We start from the raw sequence: 27,777 nt of genomic DNA on the forward strand, positions 1-27,777 counted from the left end.
TCATCTTAAACCTAGTATGTATAATATAATTTTTGACTCTAAAAATATTTGTGTATTCTACACTGACAAATTTTTTTTAATGATTATATCTTACATTCTGATTATTAGATAGTTGGGCTTTGCGCAATTCAGCTACATAAACTTTACGTGAAATTCGGCACAAGGGCACCTTGATACACTATTCGCCATGGCTTCTGTTCGTTCTCTCGGAGCCCTTAGAGCTGTTTCCTGGGCAAAATACTCAACACTGAGAGGTAAATATGGGAGAAAAGAGGTAGTCATATATGTACCATGAGTATTTATTATCGTTTTGTAGTATGTGTCTCCTTTTAGTCTGTAGTGATGGTGTTTGTGCCACCGTTGCCCTCTTACAACTCTTTCCAGTCCTGTCTCGATCTGCCGGTGAATAGCGATTACCGGGATCTCACCAACAGAGCAGAGAGAGCTCACTAGACACAGGCAACCAGCACTACAGCAGCCACCCAACCCAGCCGTCGGCATGCATGGCATGACCTGTGCTGTGGCTGTGTATTGCATTAGCCCACTGTCCTCTTCCTTAACTCTTCCTATGAAATAAGGCTGCCATGATAAAGTAACATGACCAAGTGACAGAGACGTTTAGTCTGAAATGTGTACAGTTGAGTTATACTTCAGCGCTCTTGGAACTCTGGATCTGCTGATGCTACGGTTGGCGTGGACGGTGGTGACGTGACTTTTTTGTGTGTGTGTGTGACTTGTTCGTAATACCTTGATGGAATTAGGCCCTTGAGTCTACTTTAGATTTTCTAAAGTGTAGAACTCTGCTTGTTTGTGTTGATTTAATAATGTGTTAAAACATTCATTGTAAATTAGGTAACCTTTGCAATGTGTTTCAGTAGTGAAGCGCGGGTAGCCCTAGTCTCTATCAGCTCAGTGTATCACACTAGACTATACTAACTACGTATTGTCATGATTGTGGATGTCTGGTAAACTATTTACACTTGGCCTTATAACAGCCCAGTCGCTGTAAAAATGTGACAGGGCTCCAACAACAAAGCGGACGCAAAGCGCAAATGCAGATTGCGCTGAGTTTTGATAGAGTCTACTTGACATTATTTTTGTCACCTCAAACTCATTTAAGACAATCTTTATTATTTGGTAAGTTTAGACTTCATGTTACCGAAAACAAAGATTAGAATCTATATGCAGCAAGTGTGAACGTACATCGTCTTTCACTGACACTGACAGCCATTTTTTGAATAATTGGGAGTCCACACTAATCTGCATTTTCGGTAAGTGGTAAATTGTGTATGTCAATATCAATAACAGACATGAAGCCTCTACAAGTATTTGATAACACTGGTGTGACATAAATCTGCGAATGTCCATGTTGGGTTTTTTTGATAATGAAGTGCAGAATAAGTTGGCTGAAATGTGTGTTTACATTAATGAACTTTCACTTGAACTTGCAATCTTTACATTCTTATCCCATTTGTTCTATCCTGTAGGTGTTGCAGGAATGACAACAAAGCGATACTTTGCTGCATCAGGAGCTGAAAAAGGTACAGACTAACCAAGAGTGTTAAGGGCTAAACTACTACATTTTACACATCTCAATCTTTTTTATTCAGTCATACAGCTGTGTGCATAAAGTATAGAGTCTGTAAACAAACAGTCCTAAAAAATATCATGTATTTAAAAAAAGAATATTCGACCAAATAAAAACAAAAAACTCACAGTAGATAACTTTGCAGTCATTGGACCTTTTATTTTATATTTTTCATTGTTTGCTTTTTTAATTTTTTTTTATTATTTTTTTTTTTTTTTATTGTATCACTTCTGTTCATGGAAAGCTTAAATGCTTGTTTCTACCCCTCATACTGTGTGTACAATGTAGGAATACATAGCCCCCATCTCTGTAACAGCAGTTTATAAGTAATTTTAAAGCCTGCTGGATGTTAATTACTACTAAGGAGAAAAATAAGAAAGCACTGTAAACCTGGATGTAATGCCAGTATGTTTGAAGTACAGCTCTAATGGTAGGTGCTACTACAATAGAAATTATGCAAAGTTGGTGTAGAGATGTTGCCTCCACTCTATGTCAAGAAGTGTTCTGTGCATAACAACCTCTTTTAGAGTAGAAGCCTTGTGCGTGTAATTGTAAAATATAGTTTGTTCGTACAGACTGTACTTTGTCATTGACTTTTATTCAATTCTGCCCTGGTTTCACAATTTACAAACAATGCAGTTCATAGTGTTCTTTTACGTTATTTTTCAGCACGCACAACCGTGAACTATGAACTCAAAGGAGATGTTGCCGTTGTACGCATGAATGACCCCAACTCTAAGGTAAGGTACTGTAGGAATTGAACAGCTAGATGTCACATTTTTGTTATTTTATTCTGTTCATGAATGTTACTTCTTAGATGAGGGAAAAGTTATTGTATGAATCAAGGCTGCACACTAGCACTAGTCCGACGGTCCTTGACCTGTAAAAATCACTGTTGGACCAGTAACTTTTTCAGGAATGAACTAGTAAAACATGAAAATACTCTGTCATACCAGTAGGAAAAAAAATGGGTTAGTGTGTAACTATAATACTAGTAAATCATTCTAATGATGTTTAAAACGCTAGACAAAGATGAATTAGAGTTTTAAACTATTCTTTCAAAGCTCATGTATTTACTGGACTTTCGTTGTTGCTGTGAATACATACTGTATGACCATGATGCCATTTTATTCCCGCTTGTGTACTCAGTTAACATGTTCCCACTTAATACATTTTGATGTGAAGATCCCAATCAGCATGCAGTTTACCTGATTACATCTTGCAAGACTGGAAGTTTTAAAGCTGTCTCATTCGCTAGGGAAGTCCTTTGTTTGCAAAGGTTGCTCACATATCAAAAAAAAAAATAACAATAATAAAAAAGAATTAAATTTATTTTTTTTTTAATTAAAAAGATAAAATAAAATTAGCCTGGTCTGATGAGTATATTATTTCAAAAACCTTTTTTTTTCGCACAGGTTAACACATTATCCAGACAATTCAATGCAGAAATTGAGGATGTCTTCCATGAACTCTTCAGCAACGATGCGGTCAAGTCTGTGGTCCTCATCTCATCCAAGCCAGGAAATTTCATCGCTGGCGCCGACATCAAGTGAGTCAAACCTCAGTGCTCTTCACTCCCTTCACGTGCATAATCTCTTACATTCATCTGTCACCTTTTCCATTTATTTATTCATTCATTTATTCTTTTGGAATGAATGTTAAGGATAATACCATTTATGAGGATCACGTATTTTGATAGAATATAACTTTCAGATGTTTTTTTTTTTTTTTTTTTACCTTTTTGTAATTTTTGCCTGAGGTCAGTGATATGCATGTTGTAATATAGTGTCAATATAATCGGAAAACCTAGTTGTGAGCAATGAGAATCATTTACGGGCACTTCACTGTGCCAACTCAGATGGATAACTTGTCACTTTTCTTTTTATTCTTTTATAGTCTGTGATCTTTGGTATTTGTGCTTGGTTTGTGTTTTGTCTGGCTTTTTGAATCCATGAGTGTAGTTTGTATGTTTACTTGTAAACATCTTCCAAGTCCTGACTTGCCATAGCAAAGTCTAGTATTAACTGAGTAGCAGTGAGCATTAGGTATTAACCAACTTGTCATGAACACGTTAGTTGTTGGCCTTCGTTACTGGAGTTAGTGGGGTGAGCATTTGCCATGACATACAATGTACTTCAGAAGGACCATATGTGTGTGTCAATCAATGTAGTGATTATCCGTTGCAAGTGCTACACTTGTGCCTTTGCTGATTTGATTTGTGTTGATGCCTGTAGCCCAGTACATGTAAGTAAATACATTGTGAATATTATCAACAACTACAAAATGAGCCACCCCTCCCAATTTAAAAAAAAAAACACAACAACAAGATATGAAGGGTTTGTTTGCAAAAACCGATAAGTCTATTTTTGAAGATTTTGAAGTACGGTCTCTGTCAAAAAGTACAAAATAATAGGGCCTACCTTTTAAATGATATATTGGTCACTACATATAAAGGTATATTTTTGAAGTTATGGTCAAAAGAAGCAAGCAATTTCTTATTATTCTCTTTATTTTTCTTGACCTTTAATCGCAAATATCTCCATTTGACAAATATGGATTTATCGGTTTTTGCAAACAAACTCTTCATATATATGTATATATATAGATGTAATGGATACACAATGTAACTAAATGAATCAATCACACACAAAATGAAAAAAAAAATCAACAATTGTTTAACTTGAATATTTAAAGTAAAATATGACAGAGATTGCCTCATGAAGTCAAATGTTGGTAATTCAAGTGTTATGAGAGTTTTGTGTTTATAGTACATGTACAAGCAGGCTGCACTGATTTCATGAATGTCGTGTGTTGGCATCACTTTGTATCTTTTGGACTATTAAACTTTTGTATAATTTCCTTCAAAACCTGAGAAGTTCATGAGGCAGTATCACTTTTTTGGAGGACACTGGTGTCCACATGCGGTCTTCAAAAAATGCAAATTAAATTCAAGAAGTAGTCCCATTCATGAATTTATATGCTGTGATGGCCATTCTGAAGGGTGAGAGCCCCCAATACCGGCATATGTATGCTTATCTCAATTTAACCACTACCAGGAACTTCAATTGCACTTTGCAGGAAGGACATTACAATGGTGTACCTGTAACCCTCACCACTACAATTGTACATGCATCTTGTCTTGAATGAATCTAATATACCAGCATTTTTCTCTTCTGTCTGTTCTGTCATCCTCTACCAGGATGCTTGGAGATTGCAAATCTGCAGAGGAAGTAAGTATGATACCATCTTTCATGATGTGCTCTTCAGGAGTGAACATTGCACCTTAGTTTGCTGTCATACATAAACACACACACACACACAAATGCAGATTATGCACATATATTATACACACTGCAGTGCATGATATACACATTCTTCATATGTTTTTAGTGTACAGTTGCATTTGTAATGAAGTATGTATTGATAGTGATTACAGCTGTAGGTGGATAGATAGATAGGTAGATAGATAGATAGACAGACAGACAGACAGATTGATAGACAGATACACTGTAGATGGATTGATAGATCAATAGGTAGATGAGTGGATAGTTTTGTTTTTAGTACTCCATCAGGCAATATCATCTAGATATAATGTAGCCCCGGAGACCGCGCCGCGAGGCGCGGTCCTGGCGGCTTCCCCGCAGTTTCGCTTATGTTAGTTCTATGCGCTTGTGCAAGTGATTGTGAATTTTGTGAACATCGGTGAGCTGCTTATAAGACATCATTTTGTGCATCACAAGCAATGAAATGCATCAAACAGTCGCCGATGATAGTCATTTAGGTTTCATCGACCCATGTAAGTATTCCTAGTAGTTTCTGTTGAAAAATTAAGGAAATATAGCGCCGCAAAGGCACCCGTTTGTTCAACATGAAGATCTTTTATGGGAGCACGGCGCAGCCGCCACACGCAGTGTGTGCGTGTGGCGGCTGTCGCAGTTAGATATAATGGTGACACAACATTTGCTACTGCTACAACTGCTCCAGACTTAGTTTCCCCAAGGGCAAAGGATTAGAGTTTTGATAACGTTTTAGGTTTAGTCTGAGAGCTGGCTGCTGGTCACTTTACCCCATCAAGCCCATAAGGTTTGACCCCTGAGAGTTGCTGGGGCCACCCTCCTCATTAAAAAAATGCCCGTCAGCCTGGTCCCTGAGGGCGGGTTCGGCCCCCAGGGACCCCCCGAAAAGGCCCTCCGGCGGGTGTAATTTACCCCATGGAGCCCATGGACCAAACTTGGCCTATATGAATGTCCTATGGGTGTACATAATAAAAATATAAAAACTGACAAAATATCTGGTCGGGAAAGGGGTTGCCAGACCGCTTGTTTGCAGGCATAAAACCTTGTTTTTGGTCAAGGAGTCTGCGCCAAGACTACACTGTCCCATAGGCCCTGTACTGTAGCGTCTCCCAACAGGCTGACAGACAGTGCCAGTTAGTGCATGTAGTAGTCTTGGCGCAGACTCCTTTACGCGCAACAAGGGTTATTGCCTGCAAACTACCCGTTATACCCTGGGACCCAGGGTAGTTTGCATGCATAAATTGACCACACACACACACATACACACACACACACACACACACACACGCACACACACACATACACACACATATGTTTACACATGACTCTATGTACAACTGTATATACCATAACACTAAACATGTTACAATTAATAGGTTTCTCATTAATGCAGCCATAATACCTTGCACATAATAAATGTCAAACCTATAAGATGTTCATACCTTTTGAATGTTTTACATGGATACTATCAATACACCTTTAAATAACACTGAAGAAATTTGAAATTTGTGTGAAGTTGTATTAGGTTTTATTGGCCACACAGCCTACTCTTTCTGTATGATGTATTCACCTTATGAGACTCAAATACAGCTTTTCAGAAAATGCTGAAAAACCTTTGTTGTGAGTAAACTTCAGTTTAAGACCAACCACAACAGCACTAAAGGCCAGTTGTATAACACATTTAAGTAAACATTTTCATCAACCGTGCATTAAACATAACTTTAATAAAGTTTATGTCAACAAGTGGGATGTAGCTTGGATTACTTCTTTTTCTCCTGCTTGATATCCTCTTTTAGATACAAATAACAAGTCTCAATCCTAATATAAGATTCCTTTGAAAACCTCAAACTAATAACTTTTTGTGTTTTTGGTTGATAAAAACCACCCTTTGATGTACAAAATAGGCAAGGATTACAGCATCCATGCCAACATTTCCTTTATTTGACTCTAATAAATTCCAAATCAGAATAAACTGCATAACATAAGGAAGGAGCTTAATGGTTTTGGAAATGATATTGATCAATTTTCATACTCAGTAGTGCATGTCACCTCATAGTTTTGGGCAAATATCTGCATATCTATAATACTAATGAACATGTAATTACGGTGTTCTATATAAATTGTATACATGTATTTCTTCCTTGGAACCTCAAATAACAAGCTTCACAATAGAATGCTAACTTTCTGTAATGAAAATAAACAGGCCAAGAGCATTTACTTTGATCTTGTGTTCTCTTCATCTCTTCAGCGCTTTTTTTTTTTTTTTTTTTTTGGGGGGGGGGGGGGGGGGGGGGTCATCTTCTTATTTCTGGAGATATATTTTCTTTATAATAGTTCCCAGCCCCACACAAATGGTGTCACATACTGCAAACACTGCCAATGACCGTGACCAGTATAATACACACCAAGTTGAAACATGATAGCTCTCTTTTTATATAGCATATAGGCTGAAAATATTAACTTGGTCTTATGGTCTCTTTATATCAGCAGTTTTGTCAACTCCTTATTTCTGGAGATACACTGTACTTCATCTTCAGTTCCCCAGCCCCACACAAACAAAACTCAACCTATGGTGTCACACACTGCAAAGAGCGCATCATAGTATATGATTGCCGTTAACCCGGGACATATACACACAACGTGAAACATAAAATTACCAGCTAAATGAAATGTTAGCTTAATTTCTTTTCTTTAACAATAGCATGCACGTTGAGAGCATTTACATGTTGTGTTCTCTTTTATATTAGAATTTTTGTCAACTCCTCATTGAGATACTTTGTCTACCCCCTCCCCCCCCCAAAAAAAAAAAAAAATAATAATAATAATAATAATACTTCCAGGGTGTCATATACCATATACAGTTACAATGCAGGTCCTAGTTCATATTTATGATTTAGTTGCCATTCAAAACCATGGCAATTACACATCAAACCATGCATCACACTCTATGGAAGACTAAAGCTTACATACAATGTAAATTACGTATAATGTAGGCCTATGATAAGCATTGCACATGTTTCAGTTGCAGTCTTATGATTCCTGAACTGACCAGTATTTGGCATGAATTTATTTCATATAATATAAAACATAATTTCACATTTTAGTCTATCATACAGTATAATGCATGATTTGAGAAACTGAAGTCTACTCACAACAAAGGGTTTATTTCAGCATTTTCCAAATATATATATATATATATATATTTGTCTTATATGGTGGATACATAATAAAGGGTAAGCAGGTTGTGTGGCCAGTAAAACAGAATACAATTTCACACAAATTTCAAAATCTCTTCAGTGTTCCTGCTTGAAGGTTCACTGATAGTATCAATGTAAAACATTCAAAAGTTATGAACATAATAATTATAGGTCTGACATTTAAAGGGTGTAGTTCTGGTTGAGGTGAGGATTTAGCTTTTAACGTTTTGCAAGATATTCAGAAACCACTCTATGAGATGTCAGAGAGCATGCAATTCCATGGGGTATCAAAAGTTTATTTGATGAAAATCGGTTTTGAAATGGCTGACATATCCAAAAACAAGGTGAAACAAAGAGATCCTAATAAAGTTGTGGCCCGTGGCCTTTTATTATTAATACTTTTTTGGATTTCTCGGCCATTTGAAAACCAATTTTCATCAAATAAACGTTGAACCCTTCTTAAAATCACATGCTCTTTCATATTTCATAAGATGTTTCTCATTATCTCACTTAGGAATGTTCAAAACATGAATCCCCACCTCAACCAGTACTGTACAGTCCCTTTAATAATGTGCAAGGTATCATGGCTGTATGGAGAAACCACTGGTCATGTTTTGTGTTACGGTATTCTTAGTATACATAGAGTCATGTGTGAATGTGTGTGTGTGGGTGTGTGTGGGTGTGGGTGTGTGTGTGGTCAATTTGTGCATGCAAACTACCCTGGGTCCCAGGGTATAACGGGTAGTTTGCAGGCACAAACCCTTGTTGGGCGTAAAGGAGTCTGCGCCAAGACTACTACATGCACTAACTGGCACTGTCCGTCAGCCTGTTGGGAGACGCTACAGTACAGGGCCTATGGGACAGTGTAGTCTTGGCGCAGACTCCTTGACCAAAAACAAGTTTTTATGCCTGCAAACAAGCGGTCTTGCAACCCCTTTCCCGACCAGATATTTTGTCAGTTTTTATATTTTGATTATGTACACCCATAGGACATTCATATAGGCCAAGTTTGGTCCATGGGCTCCATGGGGTAAATTACACCCGCCGGAGGGCCTTTTCGGGGGGTCCCTGGGGGCCGAACCCGTCCTCAGGGACCAGGCTGACGGGCATTTTTTTAATGAGGAGGGTGGCCCCAGCAACTCTCAGGGGTCAAACCTTATGGGCTTGATGGGGTAAATTGACCAGCAGCCAGCTCTCAGACTAGTTAGTTAGATTTGAAGATTAGGATTTGGATTACAGTTATGTTTGTGAGTAGAATTTATGCTTGGCTTAGCTTACAGATATTTCATGACACCAATAGTCGCAGGAGCAAATGTCATAGAACCAGAAGTAACATACATTGAATTTTTCCAATGCTGGCTTAAACAAAAGAGAAAGATAGAATTTTAGTAAACTGTCGTAACATTTTACTTACCCTCAAACCCGTGGGTTTTTTTTTTTTTCATATTTATTGTCATTTACATTGATAATAGGCATTTGTATGGCACTCTAGTGAGAGGGCATAATTCTTACTCCAAATATTGTTCCAAATAGATGACAATGATATACACAGCAACCAGTTTATCTTGAAATTTCATTCATGAGTGAGAAAGTCATGTGACAGGTTCATGATTAAGACTGCATATCATCTTTCAGCAATGAACATCAACGACAAACAATGGAAGATTTAGAGAATGTCTTGGTGCAAAGGAAGGATTACACTCACTGCAGAACTGTGAAAGATAAATTGTACACTTTTCATCTATTCATCATATAGGTCAGTTGCCAGTCAGCATACTAGTGTAGTACACACACTCAAACCTGCCTTAGCAGCCGCCTGCCGTTTATGGCCACTAAAGAAATCCCCCCCCCCCCCCCCCCCCCCCCCCGAGTGAAAAAAGACCCTCTTTATAACACCCACCAGTCTGTGTAAAGGCCACTTCTTTTGTCTTCTTTGGATGGCTGCTAAAACAGTTTTTGACTGTAGTTTTTACTTTTCATCATTCACCAAGAGACAGAAAAGTTAAAAATGTTGCATTAATTATGATTTGATGGGGCAAGTTTCTAACAGTGGAATGGGCATGACATGCACAGTATGTATCTTCAATGACCATAGGTCACAGAGCTGTCAAGAAACGGCCAGATTCTGCTGGAGCAGGTGGAGCAGAGCCCCAAGCCAGTGGTAGCAGCCATCAATGGCACCTGTCTTGGTGGAGGCCTAGAGGTGAGTGAACCCCACTCCCAAGAAGCCATTGGTGTTAAACCTGTTGATTAACCCCTCAAGGCTACAGTCTTGAAATGTCAATGCCACTGTACACAGAGGAAGCTACTGATGGTAAGGATGGAGTTAAAAGAAGCTTTAATGTGTAAACGTTAATGGTGAGAGAATCCATGTTTTGTGATGACTTAGTTTGCTCAAAATTGTGCCATAGGTGTTAACAAAATTAATCACTGCATGTAGCTCTGTGTAGTTCACTGCAGGTTCCAATGAGGCGACAAATGATACTGCTGAAAAGATGATTCAAAATGGTCATGGGTTATTGAATATAATTGCTTAGCATGTACTCCAGATAGTGTGTAAATGCCAATCGTGATGTGTAACCTCTGACTTTAAATATATCCAGGTTGCACTCAGCTGTCACTACCGAATTGCAACAAAGGACAAGAAAACAGTCCTGAGTGCACCAGAGGTCATGCTCGGTCTCCTTCCTGGGGGCGGGGGCACCCAGCGGCTACCCAAGCTGATCGGCATCCCCAACTCGCTGGACATGATGCTGACCGGCAAGAACATTCCAGCAGACAAGGCCAAGAAGATGGGTCTAGTGGACCAGCTGGTTGACCCCCTGGGTAAGTCGCCCTCTGACTGATAATCAAAGTTAATTAACCCTTTAGTAACTGAAGATTCCATATATAGGACCTATTGGTCCCTAGAAACTACAACAATATCACTCTCATTTAGACAACTTTCTAAATTACGTAAAATAGCGCATTGCATGTTTATTTTTGTTATTTATAAGTTATGTTTATTTGAAAGCCTACAAAGACTCTATCAGGAAATGGTGTGTCACACAAGTAATTCTGGCATACTTTTGTTGGCCTTTGACCTCTTTCAAATTGCATGATTCTATATCTTATAAATGGTAAAGCATAAAACTGTAAAAAGGTGGTCAGGCGGTTTGGGGTGTTTAGGGAGTAATAGGACTGGCAGTTTCAGGCGGTTCAGTTACTAATGGGTTAAATGCTCGCCTGTTTGCCCTTGCTTTGGCTTCCTTGTGTGTCTGATTTTATTTTGATTACATTTCATGATTACTTTTCATAATCGGCTTTCTGTCTTTCTGTATTGGTATGGGCATTCATGAATGATGAAATTGGATAGTATATGTTCACTTGGGCTGCTCCTTATGTGATGCAGTTGATGAGAATCAGACAAAGTGAGAGTTTGCATTTTCCTTCTTTTTCCTATGAATTAAATAAAATGGATGTTCTGACACTTGGGTTTGAAGTTTGAAGGCAAGAAGTGCAGTCAGAGTTTAGATGATGACTGTTATCCTGACTCAGAATAAATTTCAAATCAGTTATCCTACATGTCAAGAAGGTATTAGTCCTTAGAAATTAGTTCTTTTTTTTTTTCAAATCGATGTCAGCATACTGGGAGAGGCTACTGAACAAACAGCAATTCAGATGTCAAGTCTCAGTCATGGTTTTGTAAATGGCGAGAAAGAAAATAGGGTCGTCATGATATTCTGTAGCAAGTGGTTGGTTATTAGACTTGTTTATTTTTGATCCTGTACTCTAATATGGTCAGAAGAAGAAAAGGAAGTCCAAATATATTAGCAGAATAGATTGGCTGCATAGTGTAAGGACTAATAAATTGAAGATATGTAAGCCTTCATGTTGTACTAATAAATAATACATATGAACCACACCTCCCCATCTGTAATAACGAAAACAACAAAGATATAGTTATTTGTATTATAAGTTATATTGATCCATTCATTTTCCTTGATGATCATTTATGCAGGTCCGGGTGTTAAGCCTATTGATGAACGCAACATTGAATACCTTGAAAATGTGGCAATCCAGGCAGCAAGGTAAACATTTCCTTTATTTCATTCCATGTGATATTATCAGTCCACTTCACAGTTTGATTTTGTGCTGTTTTTGTGTGTTTGTTTGTTTGTTTGTTTATTTGTTTGTTTGTTTGTTTGTTTTATATTTTTTCATTTCAAGTAATACCAGTTGTATTTTCATCTCCCAAGTCTAGTCTTGAGTATTTTTTTCCCTATTCTCCACATATGCATGTATGTATCATAACTTTGTGATCATGGTAATCATAACTTTGTCTGTTTCTTTAAAATATTGTTATTTTGTTTTCAATTTCAGAGATCTCGCTGCAGGGAAGATCAAGACAGACAAACCCAAGAGTATGATGCAGAGTGAGTTGGCCGAGTGTGAACGACTCCCTAGTATGGGAGAAATATCTCTCTAACCTCTCCCTAAGCCTTTTGATATTTTGAGTAATGATAGGCACATAAAACCTCAAAGCATTGTACACAATCTCCAAAATCTCTTGCACAGAAAAGGTTAATCTAGTGCACACCTGTAGAATTTTTTACTCCTTGCCAATAAGGGCCTGGAAGGTCCTGTATGTTGTCTGCAGAGTTGTCAGAATCTGGTAGGGAGCATATTAAACTTTGTCTGAGTTAAGGATTGTGATTCTGTGTTGTAGTGCAATGGTAACGATATAGAATGATGATAATGAGAGTAGGAATGGATGGTCGTAGTAGTAGAAGTGACAACAGCATGTATAACAGTGTAATGATAAAAAATGCAAGAGAATATTAAGTAGAGGGGTGAATTTTCTTCAGTGTGTCTCCCTCTAACAAATGAAATTTGTAAGATCGCAACTACTGATCTGTAAACATGTCTGAAAAAAGGAACCACTGGACTCTAACCTGTCATCTACTACTTTCCGTGGTTGCCGGCAGTGACACAATGAACTTGAAGCAAATACCCAAGCTCCGAAATTTCGACATTGTTTAGTATGTGTTAAGTAGTCCAAGGCGGACAAGTCATTAATAGATGGAAGAGAAAATAAATGCAAGAGAATATTTTTCCGACATGGTTGTTGAATTACAGATCAGCAGTTGCAATCTTACAAATTCCATTTGTTAGAGGGAGACAAACTGAAGAAATGTTACTGGTACTACTATATTGTACTACTTTTACTACTGCTACAACTTCTACTATTCCTTTTTCTACTACTCCTACTTCTACTACTACTATTTATACTACTGTTACTACTACTACCACTACTACTACTACTACTACTACTACTACTACTACTACTACTACTACTACTACTACTACTACTACTACACATAGATAGTAGAAGTTTTACTGCAGACAAAGTACATCGTATTCCTGCTCTGCACCCACATTCCAGTACCATGGTATTTTATGTCCCTGCTATTCCCTTCCCTTACCCCCACGACAGAACTCCAGGACAGCATCATGGGCACCAGCTTTGTGCAGAATCAGATCTACAAGAGGGTCAACGCCATGGTGATGAAGAACACAAAGGGGCTCTACCCTGCCCCCTTCAAGATCATCGAGGTATGAGAGGATGCAGTTATACTTTATATTTGCAATATGGGTTGAGAATCTTGCACAACACACTGTGTCATATGTGCCTGTCCAGAGGAAGACTTTACATTTTGTAACAGCTGGATAGAATAAGAGTCAAAGTGGGGGTGCTGTGTGCTCAGATAGGCTGATGCACATGAGAACTTTTCTGTGGGATGCAATAGAAGCAATTGCCATTAACTGATGAGGTTCATTATCAGAACTGTTATTCTGTTTTACAGACCATTGTTTACTTAATAACCTTAACAGGGCTGGGGGGGCAGAATCCGCCCCCCCTCGACGTTTCACGCTATAATTCTGTAACGCGAGAAGGCCTTGTCGCGAGGCTTCTTGACTTTCTTTGTTCAAGTCACCCGCAACTTTTGAGACCAAATTTGCAACGTCCGTGCATACTTTTTCGAGGCCACGCCCATTTTTGTAACGGCTTGTCGCCCCAAAACGGGCACAATGTTGTGATTTTGTGTAGATTTCCTATGGAAAACAGTGCTCTGTCATGAAAGTCATAAAAACCTGATTATTTTTACAATTAATCACTTTCATTGATTAATCTTAGGCTAATTATGGTAGACAAGTGGTCAGTGACAATTTCCAATAAAAAAAAACAGAGAAAAAACAAAAGTTGAAAACCAAAAAATACATAAGAAATTTTGAAAACAATAAAATACATAAGAACTGAAATTACTTTTGGAAGTTTTAGTGATGTACAATTGTTGAATATGCCGAAACAGATTTACAGACCAAAAAGTAGACTCTCAATGCTTTTAATTAGGCTAAAATATGATCTTGAGCTTAATTTGCATAATTGATTAATTAAAATTAAAAATTGATTGTTTCAAAAAATCTTATGACACAGTGTTGTAGGTTATGACGTGGGTGTCACGCATGCCAAATTTCATCGCGATCGCACCACTGATGGACGAGATTTTTTTTTTTTTTTGGGGGGGGGGGGGGGGCGGAATCCGCCCCCTCCGGTTTTAGCATAGCCCAAAAAGCCCAGCCTGATTAGGGTTAAGAAGTGAAGTGAAGAAATCCTATTTAGGTGACAGTTAAAGTTTCTGTAGCTACAAGCAAGAATAATGTACTGATAAATATGTGAAGTTTCATAGCTATTCTTGGTTTTTGTTCTTGTTCTTGCTCTGAATATCAGCTTTGTTGTTGTTATTGTTGTTTTTTGTCAGATTGCTATCGAGTCATGACTACATTGTATGTAGCTTGATAAATGCAAAGTGAGCACCTACAAAATACTGTTTACTCAGATCTTCACAGATGGAGGGATGGTAAATGGTTTTTCCCTCAGCATCAAATTATGTTTTTCCCAGCGTACGAGAGTCATACACCAGGTCTTGATAGACTTATCCTTTGAGTTGTCAATTCTCGCTATCGCTAATGACGTAAAAAGTACCCAGATGTTGATTTAAGCATCATTTACGGTGCATTATGGGATAGTCCGGTAGCAAAGTCACTTCCGTTCGTACACGCGTGATACGTGACTATTCGTTCAATGCTTTTTACACATAAGCCGACTGTATTCTATGTGTACTTACTGTTTTCTCGACTTGAATTTTAGCTTTAATATGATTTGAAATTTCTCCATTCTTAAGAAATTGCTGTTAATATGACTATGGGTTGTTACTGCGAAGCTGCCATGTGTTTTCCGCACGACAATAAATGAAAAAATTCTACAGAAATAGGACCCTTACTGGCATGCGAGATGTGATGTGGCCGCGTGGGTGAAGTTTGCGGGTGACTCCACAGCGCAGCGCGCGTTCGCATGCGACTTACTTGCTTGGAAGAAATTGCTTCGGAGATGTACTAGACAGGATAAGTTCAAGATCACGGTTCGTTCCCGATTGTGTTCGCGGCACCTCGACAGAGAACAAATAAAAATGATGGGCATTCCATGACGATATCCAGGTGGGCGAATATTTTCCAGTAATATTCTCAGCGTATGCAGAGTGCAAATCGATCGCATGATCAAGCAGTGCGATGTACTGGTACATGTATGTCTAGCTTGTATGCGTGTGGTGGTGCATGCTAATGCAAGGCCTAGTGGATAGGGCAATGCGGGGGCTATAGCTACAGTGTACGCGTATACGAGTATCACAGGCCTGGCCACTGGCTGGCTTGGGTACTGACTACAGCCGCCTACTGTACTAGTATCCGTGGTCGGCGCGGCGCTATAGATAAGTTACACATACACGCACGCTAGCGCTGTGCAAAATATACCCCGCGCCAGACGTGCCCCAGTCCCGGAAGTGCACTAAATCTTGACGAAAAAGCCACATCCGGGTACTTTTTACGTCATTGGCGATAGCGAGAATTAGAATCAGTCCTGTTTTGTGAAATCGCAATGAGTGTATTCCATAAACGTAGACGATGCTCCAAGGAATCACCAAATCTCGTTAGTTTAACTCTTTTGCCCCAATAATATTTACCGTTTTCTTGCCAGAAATAGGCATAGCATGTATTAGATTAATGGGAATTAGCCATACTTTGTCAGCAATGCGGTAATCTGTGCTCGTAAGTTGCTGCATCTTGTATATTTTTTGGTAGCTCAGAGATAACACGTGGTTTATTGTTGTTGTTGTTGTTGTTGTTTTTGCAACCCTGCAGGCTGTCAGAACAGGAGTGGAGAAGGGAAATGAAGCTGGCTATATCAATGAAGCAAAGGGATTTGGGGATCTAGCAATGACGACACACTCAAAAGCGCTCATGGGCCTTTTCCACGGGCAGGTTAGTCACTTTCTTTTCTTTGCTTTTCATCGGGCATTAGTTTACCATTGACCAGTACCAACAACCACTCATCCATGCTCAGCTGCATTGCCTGTGTATGATAAATGCATTTTGTAATTGTTTGTGTGTGTGGCTCAGTTAGCTTGATGTTGGTGCTACTTTGGAATCTTGTGAAAATGGCTGCCACAGAATTTAAATCGCATTATTATTTTATAAAACAAATAAGGCACACTACTTGATTGGGCATCTGTAAAATCATCTACCCTCCGTAACTTTTTTACAATCCAAATTTGTTCCAAAGTTACCATCGCATAGATGGTTCTTTATTACTATTGCCCCGTATAGTGTGCACTCTTTGTACTCGTATACTTTTCTTATTCAACCTATTCTATCATCATTTGTTTGTGTGGTTTGTGTGGTTCAGTTAGCTAGGAGTTGGTGCTGCCTGCAAATTTTGCAAAAATGGCTGCCATAGAATTTAAATCACATGATTTTATAAAACAAATAAGGCACACTACTTGATTGGGCATCTGTAAAATCATCCACACTCCGTAACTTTTTGACATCATCCAAAACGCACTCGGCTTTGGCATATGTGGTATTGACTGTTGCCAAATTACCATGGCGTAGATGATTCTTTATTGCCATTGCCCTGTATAATGTGCACTCTCTGTATACTATTCTTTTTCAACCTATTCTATCATCATTTGTTTGTGTTGTTCAGTTAGCTTGGAGTTGATGCTGCCTGCAAATTTTGCAAAACATGGCTGCCGTAGAATTTAAATCATGTCATTTTATAAGGCACATTACTCTGTTGGGCTTCTGTAAAATTATCCATTCTCTGTTTCTGTAACTTTCAATCAGCCCAAAACACAGTGACTGTTCCAAAGTTACTATCTGGTGGATAATTCTTACTAACACCCTGTATAATGTGCACTCTTTATATACTACTCCTATTCCACTTATTCTCTTATCGTAGGTTGCATGCAAGAAGAACAACTTTGGGAAGCCAGAGAGGAAGGTGGAGACCTTGGCCGTCTTAGGAGCCGGTCTGATGGGCGCTGGCGTCGCCCAGGTCAGCATCGACAAGGGTATGCATGTACTCCTCAAGGACATGTCGCTGCAGGGTTTGGCCAGGGGAGAGCAGCAAATCTTCAAAGGGTTTGTAAATTTCTTATTGCAGTGCTTCCGTGTATCTGTGTGTGTGTGTGTTTGTGTGTGTGTGTGTGTTTGTACGTCTTTGTGTCTGTCTGTTTTATCTCAAGTGCTAGCCAGTTGGTATATTGTAGCTCTCATAGTATGAAATGGTATGGTCTTGCTGGTGGTTCACCCACGAGGATAGACTTAAATGTCAGCACAAAATAAATGAAGAAGTCTGATGAACTGTGTGTATGAGACGTGTTTGAGGTGTGTTTGGTTGTATACATTGTATATATGTTATGGATGTGAAAGATGTTGTTCTTTTGTCTGTTTGTCTTTCTGTCTGTTTGGTTTTCGTTGTATTGCTAAGAGTGTCTAATGGTTGTCATATCATAAAATACATATATATATATATATATATATATATATATATATATATATATATATATATATATATATATATATATATATAGGTATTTTGAAGATGAAATGCAGCTTTCACAATGGCATGAAATTATGTGTCTTCGTTTAATATTGTTTGTATGTTTTGTGTATAAGGTTCAGCTGAATTGTTTGAGCTTTAATATTGTTGTATTTGTAAAATTATTGTTCTTCATGTTTTCTTCCTGATAGCTTGGATGGAAAGGTGAAGAGGAAACGATTAACAAGGTATGTACCAGCCCTCCCACCTCACCCCCCTTGGACTTACTTGAAGATATTTCATATTAAAACCCTTTTAATGACTGATTGTGAAAATTAGTGATATCATGATAGTTGAAAGACACCAAAGTTCTGTGGAGTACAAAGCATTTGCTTTATGAAATACATGTCATTAATTCTTCTTAGATATTTTATTTTATGTCAATATGAACTTTTCATTTGTTTGTCTGTATGTCAGGCAAACACAACTTCACATCTTTTCCAGTAGATACTGATGGCACATGATTTGCTGTACAATTTGAAGATTACACCGGCAAAATTCCAAGCGAATAGACGGTTGATTGATTTCCAAGCTACTTGCAAGCTATTTCACATTCCATCTTTTCCAAAGTTGACGAGTAATGTCCTCAGACATTTATGTTTTCATGCCAGAAGCATTCAGTTCCTCACCAAATGAAGACCTAATGAGTGAATGTCCACTTTCAATTTCTCTAACACTCGGCGTGGCTCAGCTTTGAGCGAGATCGACTGATGTCCAATGTGACCGGCCAGATCGACTACGCAAACTTCAACAAATGTGACATGGTGATCGAGGCCGTGTTCGAGGATCTCGCCATCAAGCACAGAGTCATCAAAGAAGTGGAGGCAGTGAGTATCGTCTTATGAAATGTCTTTGGACTCTAACATAACACTCTCATGGTATGAATCAAGAAGTATGATTTAGTGATATCAGCACATCTGATAGTTGTAATAGAAAATCAGAGAAATGACATGGCTATAGCTTCTTTGTAATTCAGGTCATTTTATTTTCATTTTTTCCCAACAAAACATAACAAAAGAATTAATCAGGGATTATATCATGCATACATTCTTCTGCCGGTGATTACAGTGCTTATCGTAACAGGCAGCTCCCATTATATGTGTCATAGGTTAGTCATTGATATATGTTCAGTATGTTTTTGTGTAGTTTTACTTTGATTCTTAGTTTGTTAGGCATAAGACCTGTACAACCTCACTACCTGAAAATGATTGTCCGGTTAATGACAAATGTATGCAATACGAGCTTTACAACTTTCCTGCCGTTGTGTTTGTTTTTTGTCATGGACACTTGTTTGTCTTTCTGTGACCTACAATTCGTCGGGTGCCCGTGCATTGGCCGCTTACGCAATACAATTTGTATTGCATTAGCAGCCAATGCACGGGCACCCGACGAATTATCTTATATGATAGTCAAGTCAAGATGTCATTCCTCATGCAGGATATCATTCCATTGTTTCCCATTTCATAAAAAACATAATGCCCTTTTGCTTGAGGGACTTTTCCAAGAACTTGTTTATATTCTAGAACAGTGACACAGTTCCTCTTTGTTACACTTTGCTGAGTGGACTATTCTTGGTACAATCTGAAAGTGCCAATATCAACTCTAAACTCTTACACTCTTTCTCTCATGTTCTGTCCCCTTAGGTCATTCCAGACCATTGCGTCTTTGCTTCCAACACATCTGCCTTGCCAATCACAGATATCGCCAAGGCCAGTAAGAGACCAGAAAAGGTAACATTACATGATGCTCCTAAATCTGCTCATTTCATTCAAGGGAACCTTGTTATATTGAGAACCTAAAAACCATCATAATTACCTTGTTGTACCGTATGTCCTACAGAAAACCCCATTCGATTTGCTTCAGTAGTCAAAGAGAAATGAGGAGTTTTGTAGAGCATGTCAGGAATCTCTTCCTGCCAAGTTCTGTCTATTGTGTTTACACACAAGAGCATCGAAGTGCTAAAATTGGAAGAATCAGACTCATAACATGCTTTACAACAATCCACATTTCTCTGTGACCGCTTATCCAAATTGAATGGGGTTTTCTGCAAAATAGAGCTAAAATGTTATATTTTAAGACTTTGAAGAAGCATTTAGGCAGTTTAGTCATATTGGGTGTTATCAATGCGAAAATCTGATTGTAGTTTTTTGGGGGACATACTGCATTACGATTCTCACTATGTCAGGGTCCAAAAACACAGAAGTAAAAATGGGTACCTGCAAGATCACCTTGTTGTAAAGAGGGTTTTGAAATGCGACCAGCTTATAAGAAGGTTCTTCTTTATTAGGAGATCCTCCCCAACTCTTTACTCTCAATGCAGTGACTTGAGACAAAAACTTTTAAAAAGTAGAAGTTCACTCCATAGAGTTTGAATAAGTGTGTGTGTGTGTGTGTTTGTGTGTGTACATTGTAAATGGGGGGGGGGGTGTTGATGCAGTGTCTTCCTGTCATGCTAAGGCCTTGAAAACCCAGGATATTGTCATGGCAATGACTGCTGCAACACTTTACTCTAGCAGCAATGCACAGAACAAAAAGCACAAAAGCATGGTGTTTTTGTTGACTCTGGATCAGAAACAAAAATGATGTGGTTCCATGATATTTATCTATTGCGACAATTGCTCCCATGGAATATCTGCGCACTAATAAAGCCAAACATAAATTCTACCTACAAACATAACTTTAAACCTAATCCTAATCCTTCCATCAAACTAAACCTAAAACCCTGTCACAACCCTAACCCTAACACTATAGTCCTTGGAGAAAATAAGACCAAAGCAGTTGTCGTAGTAACAAATGTCACGTCACTTGCAGACACAAATGTGCTTTTGAATGAGCATGTAAACATGACTGTGATGTTGGATAATGAATTATACAGTATTATCCTTCCTTTCTGCTCCTGGCAGGTTGTAGGCATGCACTACTTCTCCCCAGTAGACAAGATGCAGCTGCTGGAGATCATCACCACGCCCCAAACATCCAAGGACACGGCAGCAGCAGCAGTGGAGGTGGGCCTCAGGCAGGGCAAGATCATCATCACCGTCGGCGACGGACCGGGATTCTACACCACCAGGATACTGGCTCCAACACTGTCTGAGACCATGAGGATTCTCCAGGTTTGCGCTTACCTTTTCACGTTTCTTTGTCATTCACCACTTCCTTAACAATACTCTTCTTCCTTTCTATCTATGCCTTGGAAGTCATTTATCGTCACTGGGGCGACAAGGCCTCGTATCTACGAATGTCAAATGTTCAGGAGAGCAAAAAACATGGCAGCCAAAGTACTGTATCCAATGGGATAGACATTCCTTTGACATGCCGTGGTGGCCTCATTTTGGGGGTAAGACATCTAGGATTTGGACAGGACATCACTACACTCATTATCTGACCATTAATCAAAAAAAGTCATTTACATCAAAATTGCAGATACAATGTCTTGTCACCTCAGCGACAGTATACCTTCACCTTCTTTCTTTCTTTTTTCGCTATTACTGCTGGGCTTGTCAGTCTTCTTTTATGTTTAGCAAAATTAAAAAAAAAAGCTGCTGAAAATTGCTTATCCAATAGTGGCGAGGCAAATGTAGTAAGATGGAGTCAAAAGGGCCCTGAGCTTTTGATCCTAGCAGTATCCTCATCAGAGGCAAGGTGACGAACAGGCAGGGAAAGCAATTACATAAGGACTTCACACAACAAGAACAGTCAGGGACAGGCTAGGGACACAGAACAAAGAAAACAAAAGGAGAGAGTAGGAAATCATGGGCAAGGAGCCCAACAGGTAAAGGGAGGGGGATTAGAGCAGGAGGGTGGACAGACAAAAGGCAGAGGAGGGTCATTGATGATCATGAGGACCAAGGGGGCAACCTTTGAAGGATAAGGCTGAATAGGGAGGCAACATCAAACAAGATGAGGAATAACAGAGGGATAAAGAAAGGAAAAGTATGAAATAGCAACAGCATGAGTTGGGGGGGGGGGGCTGAGCATGCAACGAGCCCTCATCTGGTGTGCCAAGAAGAGGCTGGAAAATGTATTATAGAATAGTTTCTTGTTGTTTTTTTTTTTTACTGGCTGACTTTTTCACTCTTTTAAACTATGTACAAGCAACTAGTTTAATTTAAAGGAGAATTTCACCTTCATAGACATGTGGATTGAGTGAATGCAGCATTATTAGTAGAACACATCAGTGAGAGTTTAAGGAAAATCAAACTATGAATTTTTGAAGTTTCTGCACAGTCACTACTGCTGGATGAGAAGACTACTACAGCTTGTGATGTCACGTGTGTATAGCAATATAAAGAAAATATTTTAAAAATTCAACATATTTTCACTTCTCTCGCATTGTAAAAGAACATTTGACTTGCCTCTTTCAGAAGGCAGGGGGAATAACATTACTCTTAACATACATCAGTGGCAAGTTGAGGAAATGTGCACTTTATTCTAAAAATCAAAGTTTGTGAAATTCTCTTATACAGTGTATTTTTCTTATAACGTTCTACGCATGCGACATCATACACTACTGTAGTAGTCCTCTTATCCAGCAGTGACTGCGCAGAACAGATTATCCGATTTTCCCTAACAAACCTTCACTGATGCATTCTACTATTTGCTGCATTTACTCAATCGTCATGTATGTGAAGTTGGACTTGTTCTTTAAACAACCATCTTCTATCTTTCTGTGATGACAGGAGGGTTTTGGACCCAAGGAAATGGACAAGGCCAGCACCTCCTTCGGCTTCCCCGTTGGAGTCGCCACGCTGGCAGACGAGGTGGGCCTCGACGTCGCACAGCACATCGCTGCTGATCTCGGCCAGAAGTTCGGCGAGAGATTTGCAGGTGGCGACGTGGCCATGCTGAAAGACATGGTAGATGCAGGCTTCCATGGTGAGTGTGTGTCTTTTCCCTACAGAATCCTTGGAAACTCCTTGTCGGTGTTTATACTGGACACCTTGTATAATTTGCATCACTGTGAATTTTTGTCAGTGGCATCACCTCGTATTTAACTTCTACCTGAACTGTTTCTACATCAGATATAGAATATGTGGTGTACGTGGTAACACAGGGTAACACAAGGGGACTTGCAAATGCAGTGAATCAGGAAATCACATATTACAGGGTCACCGATCAGGTCACATGTGCACTGACTTGCATTGTATGATCAATTAAATAACAAGTGTAATCTGCCAGTAAGAAGTCAAGACTACTTGAGCACTTCAAATTTCTGTACTTGCTTTGCTTTTACTGAAAACCATCCCATGCATCGTGGCGTGATCTCACATCACCCACTACCCAATGTGTTTCTTCTTGGGAAAAATTTTGATGTGTTACCCGCATCAACACGCATCACCTCCGAAGGTGCCAAGGATCAGAACGTGCCAAGACTGGTGAGAGAAAAATGCACATGAAAGTTTTTGTCTATACACAATGCAGTGAATGCCATTTACCAATTGTCAAAAGTTTCAAGCCTTGAAAATGGCCGTCAGCTCCAATTCGCAAGGTTTCATGCAGCTATTGTTCCAGGTTTTACAGTATGTTCACCTTGGCCTGGGCTGCTCTGTTCCTTACCATGTACATGTACTTAAGTCAATGAATGCTGAAGATATCTTTTTTTGCGGTGTAATCAATTTAGGTCGCAAGTCAGGAAAGGGCATATTCGACTACAGCGGCAAGTCGAAGGAACGGGACGTAAACTCCGGTGCCGAGGAGATCCTCAAAAAGTATGCTCTGCCGTCCAAGGGCTTTAACAGCGTGGAAGATGTGCAGATGAGGATGGTGACACGATTCGTCAACGAGGCCGTCCTCTGCCTACAGGAAGGCATCCTCAGGGATCCCGTAAGTGTGGATGAAGATTGACCCTTGACCTTTGACTCTTGACCCTTGACTCTTGACCCTTAGGGTCAAGAATCAATGGGTTGTTCTGTCTTTTAGGGCAAGATTGCAACAAGAGAGAAGATGAATATACGCTGTAGAAACCAAAGGAAGAATGCAGGAAAATGCTCCTATTATGTTCTTCATGCTCACATGAGGAAGAGAAAAAAGTAAACAAAAATGTGTATGTACATGTTGTACATGTGGAACATAATATATGCAAGTAAAAATTACATGTACCCTATGAGCAAAATGTCACATATCACTATGAACATGTAAGTAATGATAAATCTCCATGCTTGTGTGGTGAGCAAACTCACATAAAATCCACTGATTCTTTGTGATTCTATAGGAGGCTCCAAAAAACAGCAAAACGTAGTTTCCCCTATCCCGAAAGATATCCTGATTTTGGATTTTCATTGCCTAATGAGGTGTCAGTTACTCACAAATAGAGAGCTTTAGATTTGTGAGGCGAACATTTAGAGAAAATGATTTCATTGACCTTTCTCCTCTTTCCATGTGTCATGTTGCAAAGTAGCTTTATATTACAAGAGGACGCGACCTATGCAAAAGTAAAATGGCGCCCTCATATGATCATTGAATGAAATAGCTCTCTTCGACATGAATTGAGCGGATGCAAAAATGGCCCAGAACCGACCATGCAAACTCAGATGACACAAGGTCGATTCTTATATTAAAGCAAATGTGTGCGTGGTGCAAAACATTTTTTTTCCCTCTGAACATCTGCATCGTGAAAATCTAAAGCTCCGTAATGTCTCCCAGATAGCTCCTAGGGACATTTCATAATTTAATTTGTGAATATTTGCAACCTAGTATCAGGCCTCGAATTTCACCAGTTTTAGGGACAGGCAATTTTTGGTTTTAGGGGCACTCTCTCTCAAAATTTTTTAAGGGCAGCAAGGAAAAGTTGCAGTAAGCATGGTAATTTTGAGAGAGGCATTGTAGCAAGTACATAGGGCATTGCGGCAAATTGCCTCTTGCCTCCCGGGTAATTCGAGGCCTGTAGTATCATCCACGTCAATGTGCTGTTTTATCAGAAATTGTCATCTGTACAAGAAAACGATATTTACCTCACCTTGTCATGTCCACACAATCAAGACTCTATTGGAATGTTTGTATGCAACGTGTCATAACAAAAGTTTTTAGAGTAGAGAATAATTGTACATTTGATGGTAAAATCATCATCAGTACATCTGTCCTGTAACATACAGTATTCATTGCATTGTATTGACATTTAATTTTCATTTCTGTTTTCCTCAGTATTCAAGGGCTTTCATAGACATAATGTGTGGTTCTAAGGTGAATGGCTACTGTCAAATTCACCTTCCATTGATGCAAGTTTATTTCAACACAGGTGCTAGTTCATTGTTAGCAATAGTAAATGTACCAATGGTTAGATAATTGTAATGTGGGGTATACAATGTATGTATAATAGTAAGATAAATGTATTTCAACAACATCATTTCTTTTCTTCCTCTTCTTACCAGTGCAATGCAGTGATTGTTGAATTTAATGAAATATTCCAATTACATTTTATCTTGTGAATCTGAATCCAACTTCCCTTTCTCTCTCTCTCGAAGGTCGAGGGTGACATTGGTGCTGTATTCGGCCTTGGTTTCCCACCCTTCCTTGGAGGTACATTACCCTTTCCTTTCTCATGAAAGAGAGATATGCGAGGAAATGTAGATATAAAGAGTATAAAGAAAGATAGTTTATGTGATATTTGGATCATATTTCACAGCTTTCTTAGGTCTGTGTCATTAGTGAATGAGGTAAAAGAGATTTTGCTCTATGTTCTACAATGTATTCAGAGCATATAATAATCTGTTTAAATCAACCACTATGGCACATTCCTCCCACCCCCCTCCCCCCCCCCCCCCCCCAAAAAAAAGGGAAAATATTTTGTTATATATGTACATATATATGTATAATATTTGAGGATCTTAGACATTTCTTCTTCGTTTCGTTAATTAAAATCAGATACCTGCTACATCCAACCCCTGACCAGGTCCCCTGAATGAGTAGCTGATAGAATGCATAGTTGTTAGCAAGTTTTCGTAGAGTCCATGAACTGTTGCTGCCCTGAATTTCTGAATTTGGAGATGTCTGGATGATATCAGCTGATAAAAACAGTTCCCACAAACTCTCTAGAACATTCCTGTCTGAACACAAATTTGGTACGCACCCAACTGCACTTTCGCAGCTTCAAAATGATGTGCATATTATGTTTGTACCGGTCTGATCTTTCCAATGTGTCATCACATTCATCATTTTTGTTTATCTTTTTATCCACAGGTCCATTCCGCTACACAGACACCTATGGCGCTGACAAAATCGTTGCACACATGGAGCGCTTCGCGGCCGCCTACGGCTCAGCCTTTGAACCCTGCCAGTTGTTGCGAGACCACGCAGCAGACAAGACCAAGAAATTCCACTCACAATAGATGCAAAGATTGAGAACGAGAAAATGCAAATCATTCATGCGTAAAATGAAAAGCTATTTGAGCCTAGGATGTATGTATTTAACAGAAAATTAAAACAAACATTAAAAATGACCTAACAATCCAATGAACTTACTTCTTCCAAAGGGTAATGTTCAAAAAACAAGTAAGAAGAGTAACTATTATTTTCAGCACTGAAAGGCTGTTTTATGTTTGTACAGAAATGTGACAAGTTTGTTTCAGTGCAAAACAGTGATCTGAACAGCATATTGTGTGTTGATATTTCTTTTTTGCATAAAATGTATTATTTAGGGCAGTTAAGTTATTCCATTAACTTCATCATAAAGAAACACCATGCAGATCAGCACAGTTCCCCACATACCAATGATTCCTTGACTTCAAGTTTGAAATATCAACTTTAATAAGAGAATTAAGCAGTGTAGCTTTGGCATGATTGAATACGTAAAACTCTCAGTCTGAGAAAGACAAACTAGGGTTTTCATGTAATATTTTGTATTACTTGATCTGAAATATTCCCTAGAAGAGATATTTGCTTTCTTTCTGCAGAGATTTAATTTATTATGGTTTTCATTGTACATGCCTTTAGATATTGTAGACCAAATTAAAATCTTTGAACATCAGTGTGGTTCAGAGGTCTCTCTTTTCCTGTTTCCAACATTTTTTTTTTTTTTAACACTTTGCAGAAGTGCTAGGAAAAAAGGGAAAGTGTATTGGTGATGTGTCTACTGAAGCTTTAGTGTGTTTCTGAACTGCATGTGAGTCATTTGCAATGCACACGGATTTGTTTACATTCTGCACATCTATTCAATGCAGAGATGTCGCACTATCTCAGTGCCTTGTCTAAGACCAAGGCAAGGTTTCATGTTCTTTTTACCAAGTGCAAGTTACATTGATTGTAGTTACAACAATGGCACCTTTGCCAAACTATTGATCAACTGTTAGTATTTTCACTTTATAGCTACAGTAACTGCAATTGTAGGAATTCACAACAGTTATGGCATGTGCGTCATTACAAAATTTGGAACTGATGTTCGTGTAGTATTGATCCTATCCTCAGTCCTCTGAAATTGGATCACTAGCTAAAGAAGGAAAGTGTTGGGATTGGGTATTTGCTTTAGTGTCTCTCTTTTTCTTTCCTTTCTTATGCTATTTCATTGGTAATGCTGCAGATGTGTGTAAATCTCAAAGGACTTATCTAAACCTGCACCGTCTGAAATGTATGGGACTGAGCAATGTGATTTTACTTCACTGGAAATATGGTACTAAGATGTACGTTACGGAGAGACGGAAAATGTTTCAGGGTTTTCTTCTAAGTGGTTTTCACATCACATGGAGTTGATGAAAGTTTAATGGTCAAATATTTTGCAACCCCCAC

General features: G+C 38.9%; 1 protein-coding gene across 1 annotated transcript; it reads left to right on the plus strand.

Moving 5' to 3' along the window:
- Window positions 1-169: 169 nt before the first annotated feature.
- LOC139720299 (trifunctional enzyme subunit alpha, mitochondrial-like) lies at window positions 170-26,605 on the plus strand. Its single transcript, XM_071631660.1, has 20 exons — window positions 170-254; window positions 1,488-1,541; window positions 2,258-2,328; window positions 3,004-3,137; window positions 4,788-4,818; window positions 10,177-10,284; window positions 10,685-10,907; window positions 12,082-12,151; window positions 12,444-12,496; window positions 13,558-13,676; window positions 16,320-16,439; window positions 17,419-17,600; window positions 18,213-18,248; window positions 18,752-18,887; window positions 19,704-19,790; window positions 20,964-21,173; window positions 22,740-22,935; window positions 23,681-23,883; window positions 25,521-25,575; window positions 26,236-26,605. The coding sequence occupies exons 1-20, from the start codon at window positions 188-190 to the stop codon at window positions 26,382-26,384; spliced, it is 2,304 nt and encodes a 767-aa protein (XP_071487761.1). The 5' UTR covers window positions 170-187; the 3' UTR covers window positions 26,385-26,605.
- Window positions 26,606-27,777: the final 1,172 nt, after the last annotated feature.

This window comes from Diadema antillarum, unplaced genomic scaffold (assembly GCF_040938485.1).
Source record: "Diadema antillarum isolate AM-2024a unplaced genomic scaffold, OU_Dant_1.0 scf00000126, whole genome shotgun sequence".
In the NCBI taxonomy this organism is placed as follows: domain Eukaryota; kingdom Metazoa; phylum Echinodermata; class Echinoidea; order Diadematoida; family Diadematidae; genus Diadema; species Diadema antillarum.

Coding starts and splice junctions, on each gene's coding strand:
- LOC139720299 (XM_071631660.1), top strand. CDS start 188: ATGGCTTCTGTTCGTTCTCTCGGAGCCCTTAGAGCTGTTTCCTGGGCA. Junction 18,249..18,751: donor AAGAGGAAACGATTAACAAG/GTATGTACCAGC, acceptor GGCGTGGCTCAG/CTTTGAGCGAGATCGACTGA. Junction 23,884..25,520: donor AAGGCATCCTCAGGGATCCC/GTAAGTGTGGAT, acceptor TCTCTCTCGAAG/GTCGAGGGTGACATTGGTGC.